The sequence below is a fragment of the Delphinus delphis genome, chromosome 7 (assembly GCF_949987515.2).
Source record: "Delphinus delphis chromosome 7, mDelDel1.2, whole genome shotgun sequence".
Lineage (NCBI taxonomy): Eukaryota > Metazoa > Chordata > Mammalia > Artiodactyla > Delphinidae > Delphinus > Delphinus delphis.
The window spans coordinates 7,118,321-7,144,682 of NC_082689.1; the positions used below are offsets into that span (position 1 = coordinate 7,118,321).

The 26,362-nt window shown below is 46.8% G+C and overlaps 1 protein-coding gene across 1 annotated transcript in view; it reads right to left on the bottom strand.

The window, feature by feature from the left end:
• INPP5D (inositol polyphosphate-5-phosphatase D) overlaps positions 1–26,362 on the bottom strand; it is a 130,957-nt gene that overhangs the window by 54,656 nt on the left and 49,939 nt on the right. The window contains exons 3-5 of the mRNA XM_060015914.1: positions 12,824–12,974; positions 10,333–10,504; positions 6,256–6,396 (exon numbers count right to left, since the gene is read on the bottom strand). Coding sequence (XP_059871897.1) covers positions 6,256–6,396; positions 10,333–10,504; positions 12,824–12,974 — 464 coding nt within the window. The remainder of the gene's footprint in view (positions 1–6,255; positions 6,397–10,332; positions 10,505–12,823; positions 12,975–26,362) is intronic.

The following is a 26,362-nucleotide window of genomic DNA, read 5'->3' on the forward strand; positions in this document are numbered from 1 at the left end:
TTCTAACCTTGGTAAAATTTTGAGAAATCTGGCTCTCAGACGTGTCTGGAGGGGTTGGTTAGGGTCAGAATGACCAAAGACACATAGGGACTTGAGTTGGAAGACTTAAGAACTGGTCTTATCATACAGAAAGGATTTGTCCCGGGAAGTTACCATCAGCAGGGTCCCTGGGAAGCTTGTCTCAGCTTCAGGTCACCAGCTCAAGGGAAGACGGGGAGCAAAGACAGGGAGGGCTGCAGTCCTCAGGCAGGTCAGACCCCAGACACAGCCCAGAAGGGGCCTAGGCCCCCTGAGGGAGCCCTCCCAGAAGGAGAGGCTCCTCCCACCTTGGTCTCAGAGAGATGGTTAATTTCCCCAAGATTCCCATTCAGTTTCCAGCTAGCACATCCAGTGTCTCCTAACCAGGAACTCCAGACTCAGAAGGAACATTCTGATACTTTGTTGTTTTCTTAATTTTTTCTTCTCTGATTTTTTGCTTCTTTTTCTCTTTGCTTTAGCAAAAATTTCTCATACAGTATTAAATAATCAGGTGATGATGGGCATCTCTTTTTCTTTTATTAAAATGTTTAATGGGATGATTTTAATGTTTCCCTGTTAAGTGTAATTGGTTTTACATTGACACATATTGTATTATTAAGGAGGGATACTTCTAGTCCTTTTTAAAAAATGATTTTTAAAAATTAGAAATGACTTTTATCAGGTCTATTAGTACATCTATGCAAATGATTCCCTTATCTCTAATCTCCTGCTAAATTACAGTGTTTTCTTTATATTGACTCACGCTTACAGTGATTTCTTAGATAAAACCTACATTTTTCATATCACTTAAATTATATTTGCTAGAATATTACTGAAATATTATACATTTATATTAATAAATGAAACTGGATATAGTTTATTTCAGGCTATTATCTTGATTAGGTTTTCAGATTTGAATTATACTTTTCTTGAATATTGAATTAGGTGATTTTTGTCATTCCCGAATAATTTATAAATCATGGTTATTATTCCTTGAAAGTTCAAAGAGGGTATACATGGTAATTTTTACCTTTCATATTTCACATAAAATATTTGTTTCATTTAATTATAATTTGAAGGTTTGTAGCCACGTAATGGTACACTGTACTCTTTATTGATTTGGAAATCTTTAATGCAAATTATTAAATCTCTTACATTTCTAATTTTTAAAATTTCCTTAATTGACTTTTTCTTAATTTATTTCTGTTTTTAACTATCTTCCCCCTGCTCTTTTCCTTTCCGGTTGTTGTTATTGTTCATTCGCTTAACAGAGATTTCTTAAAGACCCTGTTTTGTTCACTGCTGTATCTCTAGCCCCTGGAGCAGTGCGAGGCTCGTAGTTGGCACACATTCAATCTTTGTTCACGAATATTGAATACATTACTGTTTCCAGTACTTTGCGTGACCATGGAAATATCAAGGCAATCGGGGTATGACCCATGATGCCTTCAGGAGACTGAGAGCCTGGATTAAGTCTGTATGCTTGACTTATTGTTCTACGCCTCCCTTTCCATAACAGAGCATTTAAAGCTATGGCTTTTCCTCCAAGTAGTGCTTTGGCTGCATCATCTAGAGTTCCGATATACAGAGGCTTGATTACCCCGCGTTTCCAAACCTATCCCACATAGGCTATTGTTGTGTCAAGTGTCTTCTTTAATTCAGCGGTGATTGGAGATGATCAAGAAAGGCCAGATGGCTGGGTAGTTGTGGCTAGTTTGTTACTTATTTCTATTTTCATCATACTGTGTTCTGGGAACACAGAAAGAACACTTTTGTTTTGGGTGTATTCATATCCAGCTGCTCAGTAGGCTGCTGGGTTCTTATTTTTAGGATTACCAGCACTCTAAAATTTCTGGAAAAAGATTCTTGGAAACGTTTTGAAGTGAAGCCTTGTGATTAGTACATTTTCACCAATTTTTTAAATCTGCAAAGACTCCTTTGGCTCTTGAATGATATCTAGGTTGAGTTAATCCCAAGGAGAAGTCAGTAGTCTTCTCCTTGGAGATACTGCTTCAGAATTTTTATTATATCATCAAGGAGTATGAATAATAGTAAGTATTGTAATTTGTAAAACTAATGGTGCTGTTCCTAGTTATTTACTTTCCGAGCGCATCTTCCCTTGTGGTTTAGAAGATTATAAGAAGAGGTTTTGGTGCTGCTGTTTGGTAGTTCTGTCATTGGGTCTTTATGAGGCTTCTCAATACCTGGATTTAGCTCCTTTATAAACCTGGAAACATTTTTTTTCTTTTATATATTTAGTCATCAATTACACATCATTTTTTCCCCACTTCTTGGAGAGCCCACCCTACCAGCTATAAGTTGAATCTCTATGCCCTCTTTCCAAAGACTATTGATTTTTAATCACACATTCTTGGCATATGCTTATTTAGTCCTCTCATGTTTTTTTTCTTTTTTTTGCGGTACGCGGGCCTCTCACTGTTGTGGCCTCTCCCGTTGCGGAGCACAGGCTCCGGACGCGCAGGCTCAGCGGCCATGGCTCACGGGCCCAGCCCTTCCGTGGCATGTGGGATCCTCCCGGACCGGGGCACGAACCCTCGTCCCCTGTATCGGCAGGCAGACTCTCAACCCCTGCGCCACCAGGGAAGCCCTCTCATGTTTTTTATATATACTTCCCTGACACTCTGCTCTGTTTTGTGATTTGATTTTCAAGTTTGATTTGAAAACTATGGGTTCATTTTATGGCCTCCAATGAAGCAGTTATAATGATGGTATTTTTGTTTTGGTTGGTTGGTTTCTTTATCAAAATCCTTACCCTGCTCTCACTTAATTGATACAATAACCTCTCCGACACTTAGACATTTTATTTTAAATTTCTACTTACAATCCTCCTCATTTCTCCACTTCATGGGGTATCAAGTATTTCCAGACTCTGGAGACTTAATTCTTTATTCTCTTTCTCTGGAAAAGTTTCTGTCTGGTTCTAGATAATCTAACTTAGGGTTACAAATCTTCCTCGAACCTTTGTGCTGCGGAAGTTCCTTCTTTCAGACACAGGTACTGACATTGTAATGACATTTTTGCAGAGGAGGCTCTTGCACTGTTTCTCACTCAGTTCTCTGTGACTTTCCCATCCTCACCCCAGCGTTTGTGTTGGGCCAAGTGGTCTGAGTGGAGAAAACTGGGCACCATTGGCACCATCTTCAGCACCCCGTTCCAGTTCCTTCTCCTCCACCCCACCTCTCAACGTCTACCCTGGGCCCCCTTTCCCCTCCATCTGCACTCCCCCCTGTGGTGACCTTACCCCACTCATCTCCCAGCTTCAAGTGCCAACGCATGCTGATGACTCCCAGACATATACCCTTACCCCTGACGTTTCCTGGGCTCTAACTTCTAGAACTAAATCCTTGGTTGGTGGCTCAACTCCCAGGATGTCTAATAGCGCCTCAAGCCAATGGTAGCTCAGAGAAAGATGCCCCTCCTCCACCCCCTCCTCTTTGACTTTCCCCATCTAAGTAACTGGCATCATCCACCACTCAGCTGCTCGCACCAAAAACCCAAGGGTCACCCTCGATTCGTCTTCCCCCCACCCTACATCCATCTGCCAGCTCCACCATCCACACGCGCCCCGGGTCACACCAGCTCTCAGCACCCACATGCTCCCAAGCCTTGGGTCATCGAGCTAATATCTATCAGCTCTTCCTGTGTGCCAGGCACTGTCGAAACCCAGGACTCAGCAGGATGCAAAGCAGATACAAATCCCTGCCTCCTCTTGCTTCCCTTCTCGTGGGCCACCATCAGGTCACAAATATAGTAGCTCCCAACTGCCTGCTGCTTTGGGTCTGCCTCCTAAGACCCAGTCTCCACCGCCCTGACTCAGATTATGGCACAATCCTGAAAATCTCTACCAGGCCTTGGGAGTCCTGTGTGATGTGGCTCCTGCTAGCGTTGCCAGGTAGAACACAGGACACCCAGTTAAATTAGAGTTTCAGATAAACAATGGATAATCTACTAGTGCAAGTATATCCCAATATTGCACGGTATATACTTATGCTAAAAAAGTATTTGCTGTTCATCTAAAGTTCAGACTTAACTGGCCATCCTGTGTTTTTATTTGCTAACTATGACCACCCTACACCTGACTCTTCCCAACCTCCACTCCTAACACTTTCCTTCACTCTTTATGCTCCAGCCTCACAGACTTTTTGTTCCTCGAGGCTGGCCTCATTCCCACCTCAGGACCTTTGTACTTGACATCCCGCTGCCAATAGCTGGATGGCTAGCTCCCTCTTGTCACTGAGGTCCCAGCTCTGTGACTGCCTCAGAGAGGTCTCCTTGACCCCCAAAGGACACTAGCACCCTCCCACCCAACGTCTCTCTAACACTTTTCCCTATTTTGCCATGATGTTTACTAAAATTATCTTGTTTATTTACAGACTTAATCTACCGCTATACTTCCTTACTAAGACATCAGCTCCAACAAGGTCTAAAGAGCAGGGACTTTGTGCACTGTGTTTATTGCTGCATCCCAGCTCCCAGAATAGAGCTCAGGGCGGGCTCTCCATACATATTTGTTAAGTGAGTGAATGAATGAATGAATGAATGAAGAGCTGTTCCAATCAAAGCAGTCTGAAATCTACTAGTTTATAGTTAGTTTCATGGAACAACATCTGCAGGGTTTGCAGGGGGATGGGAAACATAATTTTTTCCTAAGATTTTCTAAAAGTCCATCCCTAACCGCGTCTTCAAGCCTGACTATCACTTTGCCTATGAAGTGAAGACAAACAAATGTTGGGGGGCATTTAGAACATCACGCGGTCTCTCTACTTCTAACTCGAAGTTAACTGTTCAGTAACTAAAGGCCTGTGGAAAACTAGAGAACTAGCTATGTTGAGGAAGCTGCTGTCACCATAAGGATGAGGTGACCCAGGTTCTAGGAAAGTCCAGGTAGCAAAGCAGTGCTGGGGAAATGTGCTGAGTGTACTGGGTGAAACTTGTGGAGAGACTTAAAGCTAGATCTCCTCTGGACAAGGAAGCAGCAAAGAACAGGATTTCCACTGGCGCAGAAGTAAAAGCTCGCTACCAGTCATGATGAAATTGTGTTTCTTGAAAAGGAAGTGCCGTGTGTGTGTGTTTTTCCTAGTGATGAATGATTTATAACAACAGCATCACATGGAGCAATAACTCTCTGTGGAAATCTTTAAAAATGACGGCTCTGGGTCCAATTGGCTGAAACTGCGTCAGTCGAAAGCCAATTCCTTGAAAGTAAACCTGACTGGCCAATTTGATGAGGGCTCAATTTGTCAAAGAAATTATTCGTTAACTTTACCAAATGTACGGATTGTGCTTTTTAAGAGCCTTTAGAAGGAAAGTTCAATTTGATTACTGCTGATGAAAGATTCTTGTTTGCATAGAAACTAAGCTAAGATAGATATGGCGCCAGAGAAACTGACAAAAGAATTTTGAAACTGCTGTGTATGTAATAAAACACAGAACAGTATAGGCTGATAAAACCTCACCCACATGAAAAGCTATTTTTCCAACCAAAATGTTGACCTTTCATTTGCCATGGGATTGTTTGGGGTCCCTGTGATTTCTTTCAGATGCTTTTAAATGTGATTTTCTATTTTTTCAAGCATTTAAAAAATCCTTTTGTCAATTCTTCAGAGAGTGTATCAGCTTTAAGTTTGCACTTTTAACAATTAAAATGTAATTCAACTTAATTTTAATGGTAATGAAATGAAAGCACATAATGAAATTAAAACACTAAAAGAAACTGGAATTTTTACCAATTGGTCCTTCCGTGAATTCAATAGCAGAACACTCAAGTTTTGGTGAATTGGCTCACTTTAAAAACCTGCCGTCACTGGCAATCTTGAGCCATCACCACCCACGTAGAAAACAGGCTGATTTTAATTGATCTCCTCTTGGTGCCCTTTCGTGCTTATCAAATGTGCCGGCTGCAGCAAGAAAGACTGAATGGCAGCAGAAGCCGTAGCCTCTGGATCCTTAGCAAGTGTGGAAGGGCTGGCGGTGTACTCCCGCCCACCCCTTCCCATAGCAACTGGCCTCGAATTAACTTTCGTTTAAAAAAAAAAAGCCAACAACCACCAAGTTCAAATGCCATGAAAACAAAACCTCCAACAACCAGATTTCTAAGCCCCCACCAACAGCCCAATTACCCGGAGCTGGACACCGGGGCTAAGAGCAGGGGTCACCCTAATGAGCTAGTTCTCTCACCCACTGTCTCCCCTCTCCCATCCTCACGGCAGCCATTACCCATAGAGCTCCTTGCAGAGGAGCGCGGTCAGTTTCTTGAGATGAGGCAGACTGCAGGAGCCCGACTTCACAAAATCAGAGTCCAGGGTGAGCTGAGTGCTTAAATAATCTTGGATAGCTTTCAGATGCTCTTCTGGAAGCCTGAAAAAAAAAAAAAAGGAGAGATAACAGCATGCTTCTTCGGTTCCTAAACGATAGACACCAGCAGTAACAGGCAGAAGAAGAAATCTGAATTCTCAGAGTCTCCAGCTGAGACACCGGCCCCAGGAGAACATTCGCACACCTGGACAGGCTCCCTGGGTCTTACTGAAGGGGTGGAGATCAGGTCAGACAAGAGTAAAGGGCCCCAAGGGAGGCTGCCTCTAAGCCCACCCACTGCTTTGATTGGAACAGCTCTTCATCCATTCATTCATTCATTCACTCACTTAACAAATATGTATGGAGAGCCCGCCCTGAGCTCTATTCTGGGAGCTGGGATGCAGCAATAAACACAGTGCACAAAGTCCCTGCTCTTTAGACCTTGTTGGAGCTGATGTCTTAGTAAGGAAGTATAGCGGTAGATTAAGTCTGTAAATAAACAAGATAATTTTAGTAAACATCATGGCAAAATAAAATAGGGAAAAGTGCTAGAGAGACGTTGGGTGGGAGGGTGCTAGTGTCCTTTGGGGGTCAAGGAGACGTCTCTGAGGCAGTCACAGAGCTGGGACCTCAGTGACAAGAGGGAGCTAGCCATCCAGCTATTGGCAGCGGGATGTCAAGTACAAAGGTCCTGAGGTGGGAATGAGGCCAGCCTCGAGGAACAAAAAGTCTGTGAGGCTGGAGCATAAAGAGTGAAGGAAAGTGTTAGGAGTGGAGGTTGGGAATAATGAACATTAATATATAATAATGAACATTATAGGTGGAAGGAAGTGATACCGGCTGGGGATGGGAAATGTTTATCCTTTGAAAAGGAGACAGAACAGCTTTGAAAATGTACAGAGGACTTGTTTTCCTGCTTCATCAATTCCTAAAGATCGGATGTGAGGGCTGAGGGATGCTCTAGTCCAGAGATGGCAAATGGCTACAGCTCACAGGCCAACTCCAAGTTCACAGCCAAGGGCCACCTGGAACTCCGTGTCAGGGAGGTTCCCAGTCATCTGAGGCCCCGAGGGGAAGTCTCTGCTGAGTGATGGGGCTGGGGGTATGGTATTGGCAGCCTAGGTGCCGGGCCTTTGCACCCCCAGCCCTTGCTCCTGGTCTGGTCCAGTCCCTCTCAATTACGGATGAAGCACATGGGCCCGAGGCAGGACCTGCCCTCGCCTCGCACAGGATGGCCCAGCAGAGGCAGAGCCCGGGCCGCGTCGCGCCAGGGCTGCCCCCGAGGTCTGATCGCACCTCTACATTCTATCACCCAGCAGCATTTCTTCCTGGATAACTTTTGAGCTTTTGTTCCTATAATAATGAACATTATAATTACAGCAAGTATGTCCTGAGCGTAACATACCAGTCACTCTGCTTAGCCCTTTATGCTCTTTTTTCCCCTCGAATCCACAAATCAACGTTATGAGCCAGATATTACTATTATTCCTATTTTACAAACAAGGAAACGAAGGCTCAAGGATGTTGATTTACGTGTGTGAAGAAATTCATACAAGCCTCAAATAGCTTTGCTGCAGCCTTGCAACAAGTTGAAGCTAGAGGTCACAGGATATTTTCTTCTCTAGGATCCTTGAAAGAATGAAAGGCTGTTGCTCCTGAACAGCAACAGTTGTTCAATGAAAGACCGAAAAGACATAGATTAGCCATTTTGACTTATTTAGCCTGAGAAGTCAGCAACTATTTACGTACCAGTTGTCATAATATTTAAGTTTAATCTATACTTATTCTGAGTCTTGACACCATAAAAAAATCCAGTTTCTGCCTCAGTCTGTTTTGCTGAAAAGGAAAAATCTCTCCTACAGCATGAAGATATGTACTTTAACAGTTCTCGTGCCTATTGGCTTTAACTTTGAGACCATCAGTACTTGCTTTAGGAAGCGGTATTTGTTAAAATGTTTGTTGTAGAAAAGTGTTGACATAAAGACGTTAAACTCTGTTTATCAGAGAAGGTTATGTTACTCAGCAGTCTTTTCTTAACTATGACCTAACTGATTAGATCTAATTAACTCGCACAAGAGACTGTGCAGGTTGTCTTATAATTAAGAATAATCTAAAGGCAGTCCTCTGTGTACAAAGCTATTTTACAAGCAACACAGATTAACCTGCAAACACAAGGCAGAAGCTTAGTTTTTCATGACCCAGAAGAGAACTGAGGGCAGGCACTATGGTCCCTCCAATGTGCTCCACCCACACACCTCCATCTCCAAGCAGAAGCTTTAGGCAAGTTCCATTGCCATTTGTTAGCTGAGAAGCCACACCAGCTTCCCCTCAGCTGCCCCCGTCCCCTCTCAGGAGGCTGAGGGGAGGCTTGGCTGGACACCTTGTCCTGCCCCACTGGGCCCTGAGTCCCTAGAGAAGACCTGTCCCTAGAGAGGAGGGACTGACAAGGAGATGTAGCCAATAGACCGCGTGGGAGAGTCAGGAGGTGATGGGCGGCAGTGGCACCATTGAACATCCTTGCCTATTTCCTCAAGGACTGCCCTGCATTTAACACCTAAACCTGGAGAGAAATAGAATCTCAAGGAAACTAAACAACGGGCTCTGCCTGAACTATTTTAATAAGCATTTGTTATATGGATACATACATCAGGATAATCATGGTAATGGCCCAACATATTCAAAGCACTGGATAGTAAGCTTCTGGAGAAATAGCACAAGGAATTCCAGGAGCGTGCAGAGAATATAACCCGGCGGGCCCGGAGAGCACAAGGAATTCCAGGAGCGTGCAGAGAATATAACCCGGCGGGCCCGGAGAGCACAAGGAATTCCAGGAGCGTGCAGAGAATATAACCCAGCGGGCCCGGAGAAAAATTAGAGGAAATGTCAAGGAGGAAGTATAGAAACACCAGATATCTTAGCAACCGGTGGCTGTGTGTACCTTCAGGCCTTTGCTTCGTATCTGGCTACATCAGATGGTAGGTGAGCAGCCCTGGCTGTCTCAAATTAATCTTTCAAGCTGGAGATGTTGCATTAGCCCTGCCAATAGGATATTCTTTGGAGGGCCTTTATCTCATGAAGAAACAAAAAGTGTTTTTCAATTTGTAACACATGGAGATGGCTGTGTACTAATTAATTCATTCAACACAGATCTAGGGAGTGCCGACTCCGTGCCAGGTGACATGCTGGGTGCTGGGGACACAGTTCCCCTCACGGAGCGTCCTCCCTGTGGAAGCCATCCCCTGGCCTGTGTTAAAGTCAGGGCCTCTGATTTGCAAAATAACCAACGCCCCATCCCAGCCATACCTCCACCTCCCATCGTCCAGCCTGGGCCTGCTGAGGGAGGCGAAGGGGCTGCAGGACTTCATCAACATGGACTAGTCTGGTACCACATACGGGGCCAGATCCTGAGAGCCCTGGATCAGGGCAGGTGAAACAAAGTGTTAAAAGGATTGCACCTCACTCCTTCCACCACAAAGAAAGAAGTGGCACGCGGTGTAGACCTCACAGTCTACACCACACATGGAACGGTTGCTCTGACCCATTTCCCGGTGACACGGAAGTTGGCCTCCTTTGCATGGGGCCCAGAGCAGGTCCAGGCTGCAGTGCAGGCAGCTCCTCCACTGGGACCATCTGAGTCAGTGGACCGCATGGCGGGAGGAGTCTTTGGGACGGGAAAAGATGCCATGTGAGTTCCCAGCAAGCCCCAGCATAGGCCCCTGAAGCCTGGGGCAGGGCCATGCCGTCTGCAGCAGAGAGCCATCCATCCTTCCAGAACCAGCCCCTGACATGCCACAGGACCTGGTAGACATGAAGCCCCTGAGCAGGGCCATCCAGTGCCCGCGCAGCCAGAGCTGCCCCGCGAGCTGGGCTCCCTCAGACCCACCGTCGGGAGGCCGGCGGGCTCAACAGCAACCTGTCCTAGTGTGGAAGCGGCATCTCCAGGAGACAGCACGGGGTGAGCTACCTGGGTGTCGTGGGGCCTGCCAGGTGGGGACTCACCCACTGGTGTCCATGGTCTGCAGGCGCTGGAACAACGTCTCTGAGAGGCTTGGCCGGCTGACCTCCGTGGCTCGAGGATTATCGTTGGAAACAGGGACCTCCTTGGCCTCGCATGGCCCGGCAGATAAATGGATGTTTCTGGGTGGCAGCTCGGGGGGAGACAGGACGCCTTCTACCCAAGACAAGAGCAGGAGTGCCGTCTGGGCTGACCGCTCCCTCCCTCAGGATCACCGCCTGCGGAGAGGGGCACGTGGCCCACCCTCTCCGCCCTCTGTGCGGTGATCCTGTCCACCCGCCACGTGGGGTCCAGGCCACTGCGCCCAGCTACAGACCTGTCTGTGCCCGCACTGTCCCTTCCTGGCCCCGCTCCCTTGCCAGCTGACTCCTGGGCTAGACAGGGAGCCTGCCAAGGGCAGGGACCTGGTCTTGGTGGTCTCTGCCCCGGGGCCCAACACAGAGTTTGTCCCCTTGAGGAGCTCTGCAAACACCTGCTGAGGTCCGATGGCCACGCCGGACAGGGCTGCTGGCCGCGGACGGCTGGAGACAGCAGCCCCAGAAGCTCAGCAGGACGGCCGGCTTCGGGGCAGAGCAGGGGCCCTGGACCAGCAGAGGTTGGGCTCCCGTCATGGGAGGAGCTGGGCCGGGGAGCAGGCAGGTCCAGCCACACTGCCCCTCTCTCTCCCACCCTGGCCCCCTTTTCTTTGCCCTTTCTTTCCAGCCTCTGTCCTTCTTTCTCTCTCCCTCCAGACCCCCAGAGACAATGAAAGGAAGTGAGGGGCTCCCTCCACCCAGGGAACTGAGATACGAAACAAATGACTTGCACTTGGCCTGGGAGATGGGACTCCCACCTGTTCACCTTGAAAGCTTCCATCCTGCACGTACCACAAATGGGTGAGGGTCCTGAGCCCCTGGGGTCTGCAACCTCCTGTCCGAGCGTCTTTTCACACGGGGTGGCTGCCCCACGGCTCTGGACACAGAGTTGCCCGGGGACGTTCTCTTTAAAGGATGAGCCGTTCCTTCCCTTCCTCACCTGGCTTGGGGTTCTTTCAAGGGTTATGATCCCGTTTTGAGCCCCATGGGGACTGGCATCACCTTGAGAAGACCTGAGCCAAATCCGACCCCTTGGACTGGGGGTGGGAGACGCCTGGGTCCAAGCAGACAGTGGGTCTTTTTTGGGAAGGGAAGCCAGCCGTCCTGAGATTGTGCTTCTCTTTCCGGATCTTTTGGGGGGTCTTTTTCTAGTGTTGGGGTCTTTCTTTAGACGGCCGTGCCCGGAGGGACAGAAAAGCTGGCGTGGGGGGTGAGAGGGAAGTGCAGAGGGCACTTCTGCATGATGGCTTCTCGGTGTCGAGGCCGAGCCTGGGCTCCTGGGGGCAGCTGGGGGACGCACGGCCCGGGCACAGCACTGGCGAGTGACCCTGGACTCACACGTGGACATGTCGGCTCTGCCTATTTCACAGCTGAGGGCGCCTTTTACTGGGCCAGGAAGGCGACGAGGGACACGGCTGCCTGGGTCCCCTTCACCTCTGCAGACCTGCGCTCCTTTTGAAACACTCTGCCTAGCCCTCGTCTCCTCCAGGAACTGGACTTTACTCTCAGAGGAGGCTGCCGATGAGCTGTGCAATCGCTCACGGTGGGTCTCCAGGCAGGTGGGAGGAAGGGTGGCTCACGGAGGTGGTTGCAAGGACGCCCAGCACGTGGCGGGCAGCAGCCAGGGATGGGCGGAGTCAGGCCAGGGACCCCACACCTCTGGTCTAATCTGTCCTTCAGGGGAGACGCCGGGGGTCTCGGTTCCAAGCCCTGGGACTTAGGAGGAGCCCTGACCAGTTCAGAGGTTCAGTTATGTATGTCAGGGCTTTCTTTCAGGACATGAACTCTTGAGGGGAAGAGAAGGGGAGCTCCCGGCTGCACTGCCTCTCTCTGCCCGACACTCGCTCTATTAGTCTGTTCCTCCCCTGTTTAAACAGTAGGACTGACTCTCACATACCTTTTAGGGGCTGTACTTTATTTTCTTTTAATGATGATATAAAGCAACATCCTTTCTCATCCTTCCAGCTTGGTGCAACAATCTCCTTCCTCATTCTCTTCACAGCAAAATTCAGCTAATTATTTCGACAATGATTTTAGCTGCATTTATTGTGTGCTTACTATGTACTAGGCGCTGGGATCTACACTGACTCCTCTGATGACACCCTGAGAGGCAGATATTATTTTTCGTGTCTCTTTAAGAGAGGTCTGTGGTTTAGAGAGGTTAAGTAATTCACCTACGGTCACACAGCTGAGAATATGGGGTGCAGGAAGTTTGACCCAGGTCTGTCTGAACCCAGAGCCTGTGTTCCTAATTGGTCTTTAACCACCATGTCACCCCCCTGATAACCGGACCCACCCAATCTACAAGCACTTGAAGTGAGAGAAACACCCCAGAACTTCACTGTGGGACTCAGATGGCAGGCGGGGTCCCGGAGGCACCTTCCCTTCCGTCCCTTCCTACCTGTCTCCTCCTCTGGCTCGTCGCAGGCGTCGTCCTCCTCCAGGGGCACAGGATACTGCAGGTGGGTTACCAGGCCCATGTTTTCCTTCTTGTAAAACTCGATAAGCTGGTCCAGCTTGGTGAAGAACCTCACGGGGACGCCTTCGGATGCCTGAGGACAAATCCCAAGCAGAAGCACATTGAACAGGTTGGAACATCACCCAACCCCAAAGGTCACCTGCAGCAGAGACCAGCGAGGCCGAGAGTGACCACAGTCCGTCAGAAGCCCTGGGCTCCTACGCAGGGCCTGCCTGCGACGCCCACACCCTCACAGCCCCTAAGAGCCGCTCTGCGAAAGGCACAGATAGGACAGTTTTAAAGACTTTTTTCTTTCAGTTTAAAAAAAACTTTTATTTTTAAAAGTATTATGTTGCCAAGTCACGCATTTTCATTATGGAAAACAATTTAAACACAGAATTAAAAAAAAAACAAAAGAAATCACCTGTAGTCCCACAACTCCAAGAGACCTATTTTTAATAGTTTAGAATATTTTTTCTAGACCTCTTGTGTGTATGTTTGTGTGTGTTCGGTGGGGGGAGTTATTACCCCACCCCCAAGATCATTTATTTTTAAACTCGGGGAAAATCTATTATAGCAATTGTTTTGCTTTTATTTTTATATTTTTCATTTGATATAATTCTGTTTTGTCAAAACTCAGAAAATGGTTGAGGCTGCACGAAAATCTTCCCTGATTTGTATCTCTGTTGTTGATGACAGAAGAGCAGGAGGGTAATTCTACTGGACTGTTCAAATGCCCTGGGGCCAGGTCTCCTTATCGCCTGCTGGCTCCAGCAGGAAACTCAAGTTCCTCCCTCGGCAGCCAGCCCCGCCCACTGAGGCCCTGCCCCTGCTGAAGCCCTGCCCACATGAAGGCCCCACCTCTGTGATTCCCCCTGGTGGGCTATCAGGCAGCAGGGTAGGATGGGAGAACTGCAAGCAGGAGGCTTAGGGTCTCATCAGTGCTGTACCCTACTGCTCCTAACCCAACATGTCCCAACATCCCGTCCATCCTCCCTGTCCAGTCCCCTGCCCCACACCTCCTTGGTGTTCCATCTCAAGGTACGGCACCATTGTCTCCCCACTGGCCCAGTCAGAAACCCAGAGGACTTCTCCCTCCCCCGGCACAGATGGCAAAACTGACAGTGTAAGGCCGGGTGTTCCTCATCCAGCCAAGAAGATGCTGAGCGAGGTTGCAGCCCCAGGTGGAGGAGAATGATGTAGTCGGGCTTTAGGGAAGCGCAGTGAGCCGGCGGCAGCTGGACATCAGGCTGCTGGTGGGTACAGGGATGAGCCCCAAAGAGGCTCCCCCTCTGGGTGGGGCTTCCCAGGCCTTGAAGGAGCAGAGCGCCCCCCACGTCCTATCACTAAGTGCCTATGCGTCACGCCCATTATCATAGTAGCTAACAGGTCAATGACATTCATGTGATTTAGAAATGAGTTGAGGAGGGGCTGTCTTTGGAGTTGGAGGTCAGGGGCCCAACTGTTCCTCCGGGGGCTGCCTGCTGCTGGGACCCATCGCCCATGGGAAAGGAGAATAGGGAAATAGGGTGCACGTTGGAAAGCCCACCCAGGTCGGTGGGGTCTGGGCTGAGCGAGGCTGGATCGTCTTGACTCGCCCACCTTCAAGTCAGGTGCCTATTGTTCCGGCACGGTTGGCACTGACGTGGGAGTCATCAGGGCCACAGGTAAGTGGGGTTGGGAGAGCAGACAAGGCAGGACGACCCAGACCGGGACAGATGCAGACATCTGGGAATGGACCAGGACTCAGACCTGTCCCTGAGCCCAGTTCCTGGTGGTAACCCCAAGTAGCGGTGAGGATGCGTTTGCCTTCAGAGACTCCACCGCCTTCAGAGACTCCGTCTCTCCGTCACTCACCTTCACCCAGGCTCCACACTTGCCTCTCTGCCTCCCCTCGTCTCTCTCTCCCCACACGTATTTGTGTGGGGGATGCAACGCACGCACGTATAAATCTGTACGTGAGGGCACGTCTCTGTTTGAGCGTGTGGCTCAAGCTATTCAGTAAATTAGTAGCGTTTAGCAAAAGGCCGGGCCTTCTAAAAAGTAACTGAAATAGGTTGAAAACCCAAAGTGAGCGGAATAACAAAAATAATTTGACACGACACAAGGTCGATGAACTCGATTCAGTTAAAGCAGTCGTGACAAGTGTCATTCTGTCAAAAGAATTTACAGCTAATGGATGACAAGCCATTAGGCGTATGGATAAAGGATGTGAAAGTATCAAAGAAAGTCAAAGTCAAACGACTCGTGTGTGAGTCTGGAAAAGGGTTCTCAGCTGGAGGATGTCTGGGGAATGTGCGTTTGAGAGAGCACACGAGCTATGGCGCTTCAGATGCACCAATGCTGAGACACTATTGCTTTAGGTACTGCTGAAAGCTAAAGCATAAACCAAGACACCCCATGAAGCTGCGGGTGCAACTGATTCCGGAGATGTTAATATGACAAAATAAACACCTGAGAATTGATGAACTACGCTGGGGTACTGAGCGTGCAGAAGAACAGAACACTCTAACATTCATCTGAACACTATGGATCCAGGGAGGGAGGAGGTGGGCGGGTGCTGAGCGCTGAGACAGAGCTGCTGGGACACTGCGTGTGCTTGGACTGGTCACAGAGGCCAGGGAGCCAGGGCCTGGTGAACGACCGCTGCTGGCTGCCCAGGTGGCCCAGGTTCCCAGGAAGGTAGAGAATGAGGGTTGAGTCCAATCCCAGCCCCACTCATGGGGGTGAGGAGTGCAATCTGGACAGGTGGGTCGGAAGCTCCGTATGCCTAGGAAGGAGCAGCCCCGCCACGGCCTTCTCACTCCTGAGCTGGGCCGAGAAAGGCCCTCTGTCAGGCAGGATGGCCAAGTCAAAGCGAGGAGTGGGAGTCGGGGTTTCCAAGTGGACAGTGCCTTGACCGTGGGCCAGCAGGAGGACTGGGGCCCCATGGGGATGGGGGCCTGGTCAAGTGTGATTCCGCCTGCCCATGCAGTCCATAGTCAGGGGCCAGATCTGCTTACTGTCGTGTCCCCAGATGGTGCCAAAGGGCCTGGCCGTCGTGGGATGCTCAGCAATTAGTGCTTGCATGGACTTGCAGGATTAGGGTCAGGATGAGTCAGGGGGAGAGATGGTCAGAGAGGACCCTATGTGGGCCTGGGACTGGGGACACAGAGCAATGGCTGGGGGGAGGGTAGGTAGCAGGGGAGCACCCCCTTCCTTCATCCTCAATCTGATCTGCCAAAGGTGATGCCTTTCCAACACTTTAAAATGTAACATGTCTGGGCTTCCCTGGTGGTGCAGTGGTTGAGAGTCCGCCTGTCGAAGCGGGGCACACGGGTTTGTGCCCTGGTCGGGGAAGATCCCACATGCTGCGGAGCGGCTAGGCCCGTGAGCCATGGCCGCTGAGCCTGCGTGTCCGGAGCCTGCGCTCCGCAGCGGGAGAGGCCACAGCAGTGAGAGGCCCGCGTACGGCAAAAAAAAAAAAAAAAAAAAAGTAAAATGTCTAACTACAAGGTTGTCATGTGTATCAGTCAGGTCCAGGCAGGAAGCAGATGCCACATTCGCCTGGGGGGATTTCAGAAGGACTTAGTGGACAGGGTGTAGGAATACACCTGCGAAGTAGGGGAGCAGTTTCCCTCCTGATCCAAGCATAAGGGGGGCAGATGCAGGACCCAGAGACGGCTGCCAGGCCGGGGCTGAGGCCTTCCGCGAAGCCAGCCCCATAGGGAGGAAGCAGCGGTGGTCCCCCCCCTCCCACCATGCAGCTGTGCCTCCCATCCTCCAAACGCCACCGGAAGCCAGGGGATTTGGAGGGGGTCTGGGCTTGAACGTGAGACACACAGCACAGAAGCAGCCCACGGAGCCCACGGTGACAAGACGCCCAGGAAAGCTGTGGGAAAGTAAGGCTTGCGTGTCCTGCAGGCAAGGGCAGCCCTCACCCCAGGAGGGGGACCGGCCATGCTTCTGGGGCAGGGGGCTGCCCTGGATCCTTAACGGCCACCAGATTTCAATTCCTCATTCCACAGCCGCTGCCTTTCTGAAGAGATTCACCAAGTCATTCTGAAACAGAGAAGGAAACCCTGAAGCCCCACGCTAGCCGTTTGCTGCAGACAGCGGCCCTCACAGTTACAGATGCCCCCCAGGGTGGTGTCCCTAGGGGAGTGATGGGATTTCTGCTCTGCGGCAACTCTCCCACCACCAGGAACAAACTTCTTCTCTCTGTGGCAGATCCCCAGCGCACAGAGCAGAAGCTTGATCTAAAAAACACAGAGCAGCGATTCCTGCGTTCAGTCGGCTCTGAACTTACGACGTGCGGGGCAAAGAGCAGACGTCCCTCATGGTTTGTGGGATCGACTGAACGGACATGAATTTATGTTCATCACCAAAAGCGATGCAGGAAAAAAAACGTGGTTAGTTCAGATCGTGAAACAAGATACCTAACTCTTCTCTTGCCTCCTCTTGCCAGGTCTATGGAAATTTCCAGGTGACTTCCAGCAAGATCATTTCAGGGAGTCCCTGCAGACAGCGCCTTGCCAAGCCCAGCCATGCCTGCCTCCCCACAAGCGTATAAGTTTTCGAAGGAAGGGGACCCTGCTAGGTTCAGCCTCACGTAGTCCCCCAGGTGCCTTGCGCGGCTAGTGACAGGCCTTACCCCTGTTTTGAGACATGTGTGCAGTGCCTAAAAGGGACTTCACAGTTGAAAGGCTGTAGCTTCCCACACTGCGATGTGCGCTGCTGAACTGGACTCTGCAGGGAGAGACCCCTTCACTCTACGGCTTGGCCCCTGTGCTCGTCCAGGTACAGTACTCCTGGGAAAGTGCGGACCAAGGGGACAGGGCTGCCCCCCCACAAGGCCCCAGACCACTAGGGTCTTTAAAACAAAGGACAGCTGATGTCCAGACTCTTGGAAGCTCAGGGCTGCGGCCTCTGAGAAATGTGGTGTTTCCAGAACTAGTTCCTGGGCTCTGACTTTCAGACACCCTCCGGGGGAAGGCGGAGCACCCCACAGGCCGAACTTTCCCAGAGGGTAATTTTAACTTCAGTGCTGTCTGCTGTCACTAAATGGGGAACTGAAAGAAGGCGAGGCCCCTGGGAGGAAGCCAGCAAGGGGGCTCCAGGAAGACGCTGCTGCCCGGCACCTTCTCCTCAGGCTCTGCCAGGCTTCGTTTTAAAACGAAAAGTATATACAAGCATTGTGGAAATTTTACCAATAATGGGAAAGTGTGCAGAAGTGGTGGTGGGGCAGTGTGCTTATTATCCCAACTCTAGCAAAGCGTTTCTTTCAAGTCGGTGGGAAAGTCACTAGAAAGATCTGAAGCAGGGAAACAATACCATTTGTCTGCTGTGACGAGAATGGCGGGGTGGGAGGCGCTGGTGTCATTACTGTTTCTGTTTTCCCAGTGGGGAGACCCTGGGCCCGTGGAGGCTGGAAGGGTGTCGGAGGCCTCAGAGGCAGTGGCGGGCTTCAGCCCAAGCCCAGGAGTCCCCAGCCCTGGGGCTCCCACACGTCCAGAGGCAGCTGCACTGATGGAGCAGAGCGAGGGGTAATGTGGAACTTGGCTGTCCAGGCCAAATCCCCGCCCCCAGCAGCATTTCCTCCACTCAGACATCAGCTCAGCAGGGGCAGGACTCCCCGCCCAGGCCTGGCCACCTCGCACGGTCTGGAAGCTACCTCCTCCCGCCCTGCCTCTGCCCTCCCGCACCTCTGCCAGCCCCTGAGCTGCTTTCCTTGGTCTTTCTTCTGCCCTCAAGCTTGGTCTGAACCTTTAAGCACCTCCTCTCCCCCAAACCTCTTCCTAAGAATCACAGACTCCAACGTGGCTGATGTCGCTGCCATTTGATGAGATGGGAAAGCGGGGTGCGCAGGCAGGTTGGGGAAGAGCCCTGGAGAAAAGCTTCAGATCCAGAAATCCCTCTTCAGCCATATGACCTGGAATGGACCCCAGGATGTGTCTCCTTAAAATCCGATCAGCTCTTCCTTTTTCCCTTCCCTTCTCCTTTTTTCTTTAAGACACGTATCATTTTTCTTTCTTTCCTTGCACTTCCTTTGAAGTGGCCAGAGCCAGTGGGGCTTTGGGGCTGGGGCCAAGGAAGTGGTCGGGGGCAGAGGAAGTAGCTGGGGCAGGGAAGTGATCGGAGCCTTAGAAGCCGGCCTGGCCAGAGGCCCAGGGGCAGCAGAGCAGGAAACGAGCAAATGAAATATATGGAGAAACGGGGGCGGATCTCTCACTGCCAGAGAAGGGAGTTAGGTTAGAATGAACTCTGTCTGTAGTGTTCAGCTGGAAGGGGAAGCTTCATTGTGAACTCAGGGTTTTTTTACTATACACAGGTAAATACTGATGCAGGTGTGAGTGCGTGTGTGTGTCCACACACATTTCCCGGCCCTGTCTTCTGAGAGGATCCAGAAGCAACAACATCCCAGTGGCCATGAACCCACCTAAATACCACCCTCCAACAAAAAGAACCAGACTCCTTGGAGAGAGGGCTGGGCTCAATCTAGGGCTGGGGCAGGAAAGGTATAGGTGGGCCTGGAACATCTGTTGCCCCAGAAAGTAAGGAAATGTTCACAAAATGATGAAGATTTGTCAAAAGGGTACAGGAGTCAGGAGACAACTGAAGGGACAGTTGAAAGGACCATCTGGCACAATTTGAGCATCAAAATGAATAATAAAAATAATTATAATTCATTGAATAAAATAAGAATTCATGAGTCTATACCCATATAAATAAATGAGAAGGGAAAGCTCTTTCTCACATTAGATGCCAATTAGTAACTGTCACAGGAATGATGGAAATAGTCACCATTTGGCAACCTTCATAGTAATAGCTGATTCAGGAAAGAACCAACAGATGCCAAAGACGCTAAAACTAGCGGGTGAGCATCTGAGGAGGAACAGGCCCTCTCGATCGCCTCAAAGTGTCTTCCCGCAAAAGAGTTAATCATTTTAAAGGGGAAAAGAGTAACTTTACAATGAGAAAACCTGGCAGACCCCACCTTAACCAAGTTAACTTTACCAGTAATGGGACAAAGTGACATGGTGCCTTCCTGGGATGGGTACACAGAGGACACAGCAGCGCTTCTGTGATGCACCCACCAAAATGCAGCACCTGGACTCAGTTGCATGGAAACATCTAAAAACCCCACACTGAGGGACAGTCTGCAACATTACTAGCCTATTCTCTGCAAAAATGCCAAGGTCATGAAAGACAAGGAACTGTGCCTCTAATGGGCACTAAATGGATGTGATAATTACATGCAACATGTGATCCTGGATTGAACTTTGGTCCAGAGGGGACGGTATAAATAAATAAATATTTGTTTACATATGAGTTTTACATATATTATATATAAGTATATATATATATCTTATATACTTGTAAATATGTAAAATATATGAAAAACATATATAAACAAATATTTATTTTTAATATAAATATTTAAATAATATCTACATATTGCTATAAAGGGCATTATTAAGACAACTGGGGAAATTTGAATGGGGTCTGAAGATTAGATAATAGTATTTTATCTAGGTTAATTTCCTGATTTTGATGGTTGAACTGAGGTTATGTAAGAGAGAGTATTATCATTTAGGGAAAACATACTGAAATATTTAGGAATAATGGGGCACTGTCAGCAACTTATGCTCCAATAATTAAAAAAATAATAATAATATGAGACCAAGAGAATGAGAAACTTATTATGCTAAAATGTTGATTGGGGAAAGTGAATGAAGGGAATACAGGAAATTTTTGTACTGTTCTTGAAATATTTCTGTAAGTTTGAAGTTATTTTTAAAATAAAAAGTGAAGGAGACAATCAGGGTGGAAATGATCTATATCTTAAACACGAGAGTGGTTATATCCAATAACTCTTTTGAGCTATACACTATAATAAAAAGTTTTTTTTACAAAAATTAGCTTGTGTAACCTAGCTCATTAAATTAATATGCACACAAGAACACACACACAGGAACAGGGTTCAAGATGGCAGAGTAGAAGGACGTGCGCTCACTCCTTCTTGCGAGAGCACCGGAATCACAACTAACTGCTGAACAATCATTGACAGGAAGACACTGGAACTCACCAAAAATGATACCCCACATTCAAAGACAAAGGAGAAGCCACAATGGGATGATAGGAGGGGCGCAATCACAATAAAATCAAATCCCATAACTGCTGGGGGGGTGACTCACAAACTGGAGAACACTTATACCACAGAAGTCCACCCACTGGAGTGAAGGTTCTGAGCCCCACGTCAGGCATCCCAACCTGGGGGTCCAGAAACAGAAGGAGGAATTCCCAGAGAATCAGACTTGGAAGGCTAGCAGGATTTGATTGCAGGACTTTGACAGCACTGGGGAAAACAAAGACCCCACTCTTGGAGGACACACACAAACTAGTGTGCGCATCAGGACCCAGGGGGAAGGAGCAGTGACCCCAGGGGAGACTGAACCAGACCTATCTGCTAGTGTTGGAGGGCCTCCTGCAGAGGCAGGGGGCGGCTGCAGTTCACTGTGGGGACAAGGACATTGGCAGCAGAAGTTCTGGGAAGTACTCCTTGGCATGTGCCCTCCTGGAGTCTGCCATTAGCCCCACCAAAGAGCCTGTAGGTTCCAGTGCTGGGTCGCCTCAGGCCAAACAACCAACAGGGAGGGAACTCAGCCTCACCCATCAGCAGACAAGTGGATTAACGTTTTACTGAGCTCTTCCCACCAGAGCAACACCCAGCTCTACCCACAACCAGTTCCTCCCATCAGGGAGCTTGCAGAAGCCTCTTAGACAGCCTCATCCACCAGAGGGCAGACAGCAGAAGCAAGAAGAACTACAATCCTGCAGCCTGTGGAACAAAAACCACATTCACAGAAAGATAGACAAGATGAAAAGGCAGAGGACTATGTACCAGATGAAGGAACAAGATAAAACCCCAGAAAAACAACTAAATGAAGTGAAGATAGGCAACCTTCCAGAAAAAGAATTCAGAACAATGATAGTGAAGATGATCCGGGACCTCGGAAAAAGAATGAAGGCAAAGATCGAGAAGATGCAAGAAATGTTTAACAAAGACCTAGAAGAATTAAAGAACAAACAAGTAGAGATGAACAATACAAAAACTGAAATGAAAAATACAACAGAAGGAATCAACAGCAGAATAACTGAGGCAGAAGAACGGATAAGTGACCTGGAAGACAGAATGGTGGAACTCACTGGCGCAGAACAGAATAATGAAAAGAAATGAAGACAGTCTAAAAGACCACTGGGACAACATTAGGCATACCAACATTCGCATTAGAGGGGTCCCAGAAGGGGAAGAGAGAGAGAAAGGACCAGAGAAAATATTTGAAGAGATTATGGTCGAAAACTTCCCCAACATGGGAAAGGAAACAGCCACCCAAGTCCAGGAAATGCAGAGAGTCCCAGGCAGGATAAACCCAAGGAGAAACACATCGAGACACGTAGTAATCAAATTGACAAAAATTAAAGACAAAGAAAAATTATTAAGAGCAACAAGGGAAAAACGACAAATAACATACAAAGGAACTTCCATAAGGTTAACTGCTGAATTCTCTGCAGAAACTCTAAAAGCCAGAAGGGAGTGGCACGATATATTTAAAGTGATGAAAGGGAAGAACCTACAACCAAGATTACTCTACCCGGCAAGGATCTCTTTCAGATTCGATGGAGAAATCAACAGCTTTACAGACAAGCAAAAGCTAAGAGAATTTAGTATCACCAAACCAGCTCTACAACAAATGCTAAAGGAACTTCTCTAAGTGGGAAACACAAGAGAAAAAAAGGACCTACAAAAACAAACCCAAAACAGTTAAGAAAATGGTAATAGGAACATACATATCAATAATTCCCTTAAACGTGAATGGATTAAATGCTCCAACCAAAAGACACAGGCTTGCTAAATGGATACAAAAACAAGATCCATCTATATGCTGTCTACAAGAGACCCACTTCAGACCTAGGGACACATACAGACTGAAAGTAAGGGGATGGAAAAAGATTTTCCATGCAAATAGAAATCAAAAGAAAGCTGGAGTATCAATACTCATATCAGATAAAATAGACTTTAAAACAAAGAATGTTATAAGAGACAAGGAAGGATACTACATAATGGTCAAGGGATCAATCCAAGAAGAAGATATAACAATTATAAATATATATGCACCCAACATAGGAGCACCTCAATACATAAGGCAAATGCTAACAGCTATAAAAGAGAAAATTGACAGTAACACAATAATAGTGAGGGACTTTAACTCCTCATTTACACCAATGGACAGATCATCCAGACGGAAATTTAATAAGGAAACACAAGCTTTAAATGACACAATAGACCAGATAGATTTAATTGATACTTATAGGACATTCCACCCAAAAACAGCAGATTACACTTTCTTCACAAGTGCACACAGAACATTCTCCAGGATAGATCACATCTTGGCTCACAACTCAAGCCTCGGTAAATTTAAGAAAATTGAAATCATATCAAGCATCTTTTCTGACCACAACGTTATGAGATTAGAAATGAATTACAGGGAAAAAAAACGTAAAAAACACAAACCAAGGAGGCTAAACAATATGTTACTAAATAAGCAAGAAATCACTGAAGAAATCAAAGAGGAAATAAAAAAATGCCTAGAAACAGATGACAACAAAAACACGATGGTCCATAACCTATGGGATGCAGAAAAAGCAGTTCTAAGAGGGAAGTTTATAGCAATACAACCCTGCCTCAAGAAACAAGAAAAATCTAAAATAAACAATCTAACCTTCACCTAAAGGAACTAGAGAAAGAAGAACAAACAAAATCCAAAGTTAGGAGAAGGAAAGAAATCATAAAGATCAGAGCAGAAATAAATGAAACAGAAACAAAGAAAACAATAGCAAAGATCAATAAAACTAGAAGCTGGTTCTTTGAGAAGATAAAAGAAATTGATAAACCTTTAGTCAGACTCATCAAGAAAAAAAGAAGGAGAAGACTCAAATCAATGAAATTAGAAATGAAAAAGGAGAAGTTACAGCAGACACACCAGAAATACAAAGTATCCTAAGAGACTACTACAAGCAACTCTATGCCAATAAAATGGACAACATGGAAGAAATGGAGAAATTCTTAGAAAGGTATAACCTTCCAAGACTGAACCAGGAAGAAATTGAAAACATGAACAGAGCAATCACAAGTAATGAAATTGAAATGGTGATTTAAAATCTTCCAACAAAGAAAAGGACCGGATGGCTTCACAGGTGAATTTTATCAAACATTTAGAGAGGAGCTAACACACATCCTTCTCAAACTCTTCCAAAAAATTGTAGAGGAAGGAATACTCCCAAACTCATTCTACGAGGCCACCATTCCACCTGGAAAAGATACTACAAAAAAAGAAAATTACAGACCAATATCACTGATGAATATAGATGCAAAAGTCCTCAACAAAATACTAGCAGACAGAATCCAAGAACACATTAAAAGGGTTATACACAATGATCAAGTGGGATTTATCCCAGGGTTGCAAGTATTCTTCAATATAGGCAAACCAATCAATGTGATACACCATATTAACAAATTGAAGGATAAGAACCATATGATCATCTCAATAGATGCAGAAAAAGCTTTTGACAAACTTCAACACCCATTTATGATAAGAACTCTCCAGAAAGTGGGTATAGAGGGAAACTGCCTCAACATAATAAAAGCCATATAGAGCAAACCCACAGCAAACATCATTCTCAACGGTGAAAAACTGAAAGCATTTCCTTTAAGATCAGGAACAAGACAAGGATGTCCACTCTCACCATAATTATTCACCATAGTTTTGGAAGTCATAGCCATGCACGGCAATCAGAGAAGAAAAAGAAATAAGAGGAATACAAATCGGAAAAGAAATAAAACTGTCACTGTTTGCAGATGACATGATACTGTACATAGAGAATCCTAAAGATGCCACCAAAAAGCTACTAGAGCTAATCAATGAATCTGGTAAAGTTGCAGGATACAAAATTAACACACAGAAATATCTTGCATTCCTATACGCTAACAATGAAAGATCAGAAAGAGAAATTAAGGAAACAATCTCATTCACCACTGCAACAAAAAGAATAAAATACCTAGGAATAAACCTACCCAAGGAGGTAAAAGACCTGTACTCAGAAAACTATAAGACACTGATGAAAGAAATCAGAGATGACACAAACAGATGGAGAGATATACCACATTTTTGGATTGGAATAATCAATATTGTGAAAATGACTAACTACCCAAAGCAATCTACAGATTCAGTGCAATCCCTATCAAATTACCAATGGCAATTTTACAGAACAAAAAAAAAAAAACTTAAAATTTGTAAGGAGACACAAAAGACCCCGAAGAGCCAAAGTAGTCTTGAGGGAAAAAAATGGAGCTGGAGGAATCAGACTCCCTGACTTCAGACTATACTACAAAGCTACAGTAATCAAGACAATATGGTACTGTCACAAAAACAGAAATATAGATCAATGGAACAGGATAGAAAGCCCACAGATCAACCCATGAACCTATGGTCACTAATCTATGACAAAGGAGACAAGGATATACAACTGAGAAAAGACAGTCTCTTCAATAAGTGGTGCTGGGAAAACTGGACAGCTACATGTAAAAGAATGAAATTACAACACTCCCTAACACCATACAGAAAACTGAACTCAAAGTGGATTTGAGACCTAAATGTAAGACCAGACACTATACAACTCTTAGAGGAAAACATAGGAAGAACACTCTTTGACATAAATCACAGCAAGATCTTTTTTGATCCACCTCCTAGAGTAATGGAAATAAAAACAAAAATAAACAAATGGGACCTAATGAAACTTCAAAGCTTTTGCACAGCAAAGGAAACCATAAACGAGAAGAAAAGACAACCCTCAGAATGGGAGAAAATATTTGCAAATGAATCAACGGACAAAGGATTAATCTCCAAAATATATAAACAGCTCATGCAGCTCAATATTAAAAAAAATAAACAACCCAATCATAAAATGGGCAGAAGACCTAAATAGACATTTTTCCAAAGAAGATATACAGATGGCCAAGAAGCACATAAAAAGCTGCTCAACATCACTAATTATTAGGGAAATGCAAATCAAAACTACAATGAGGTATCACCTCACACTGGTTAGAATGGGCATCATCAGAAAATCTACAAACAACAAATGCTGGAGAGGGTGTGGAGAAAGGGAACCCTCTTGCACTGTTGGTGGGAATGTAAATTGATACAGGCACTATGGAGAACAGTATGGAAGTTCCTTAAAAAACTAAAAATAGAATTACCATATGACCCAGCAATCCCACTACTGGGCATATACCCAGAGAAACCATAATTCAAAAAGACACATGCAACCCAATATACATTGCAGCACTATTTACAATAGCAAGGTCATGGAAGGAATCTAAATGTCCACCAATAAACAAATGGATAAAGAAGATGTGGTACATATATACAATGGAATATTACT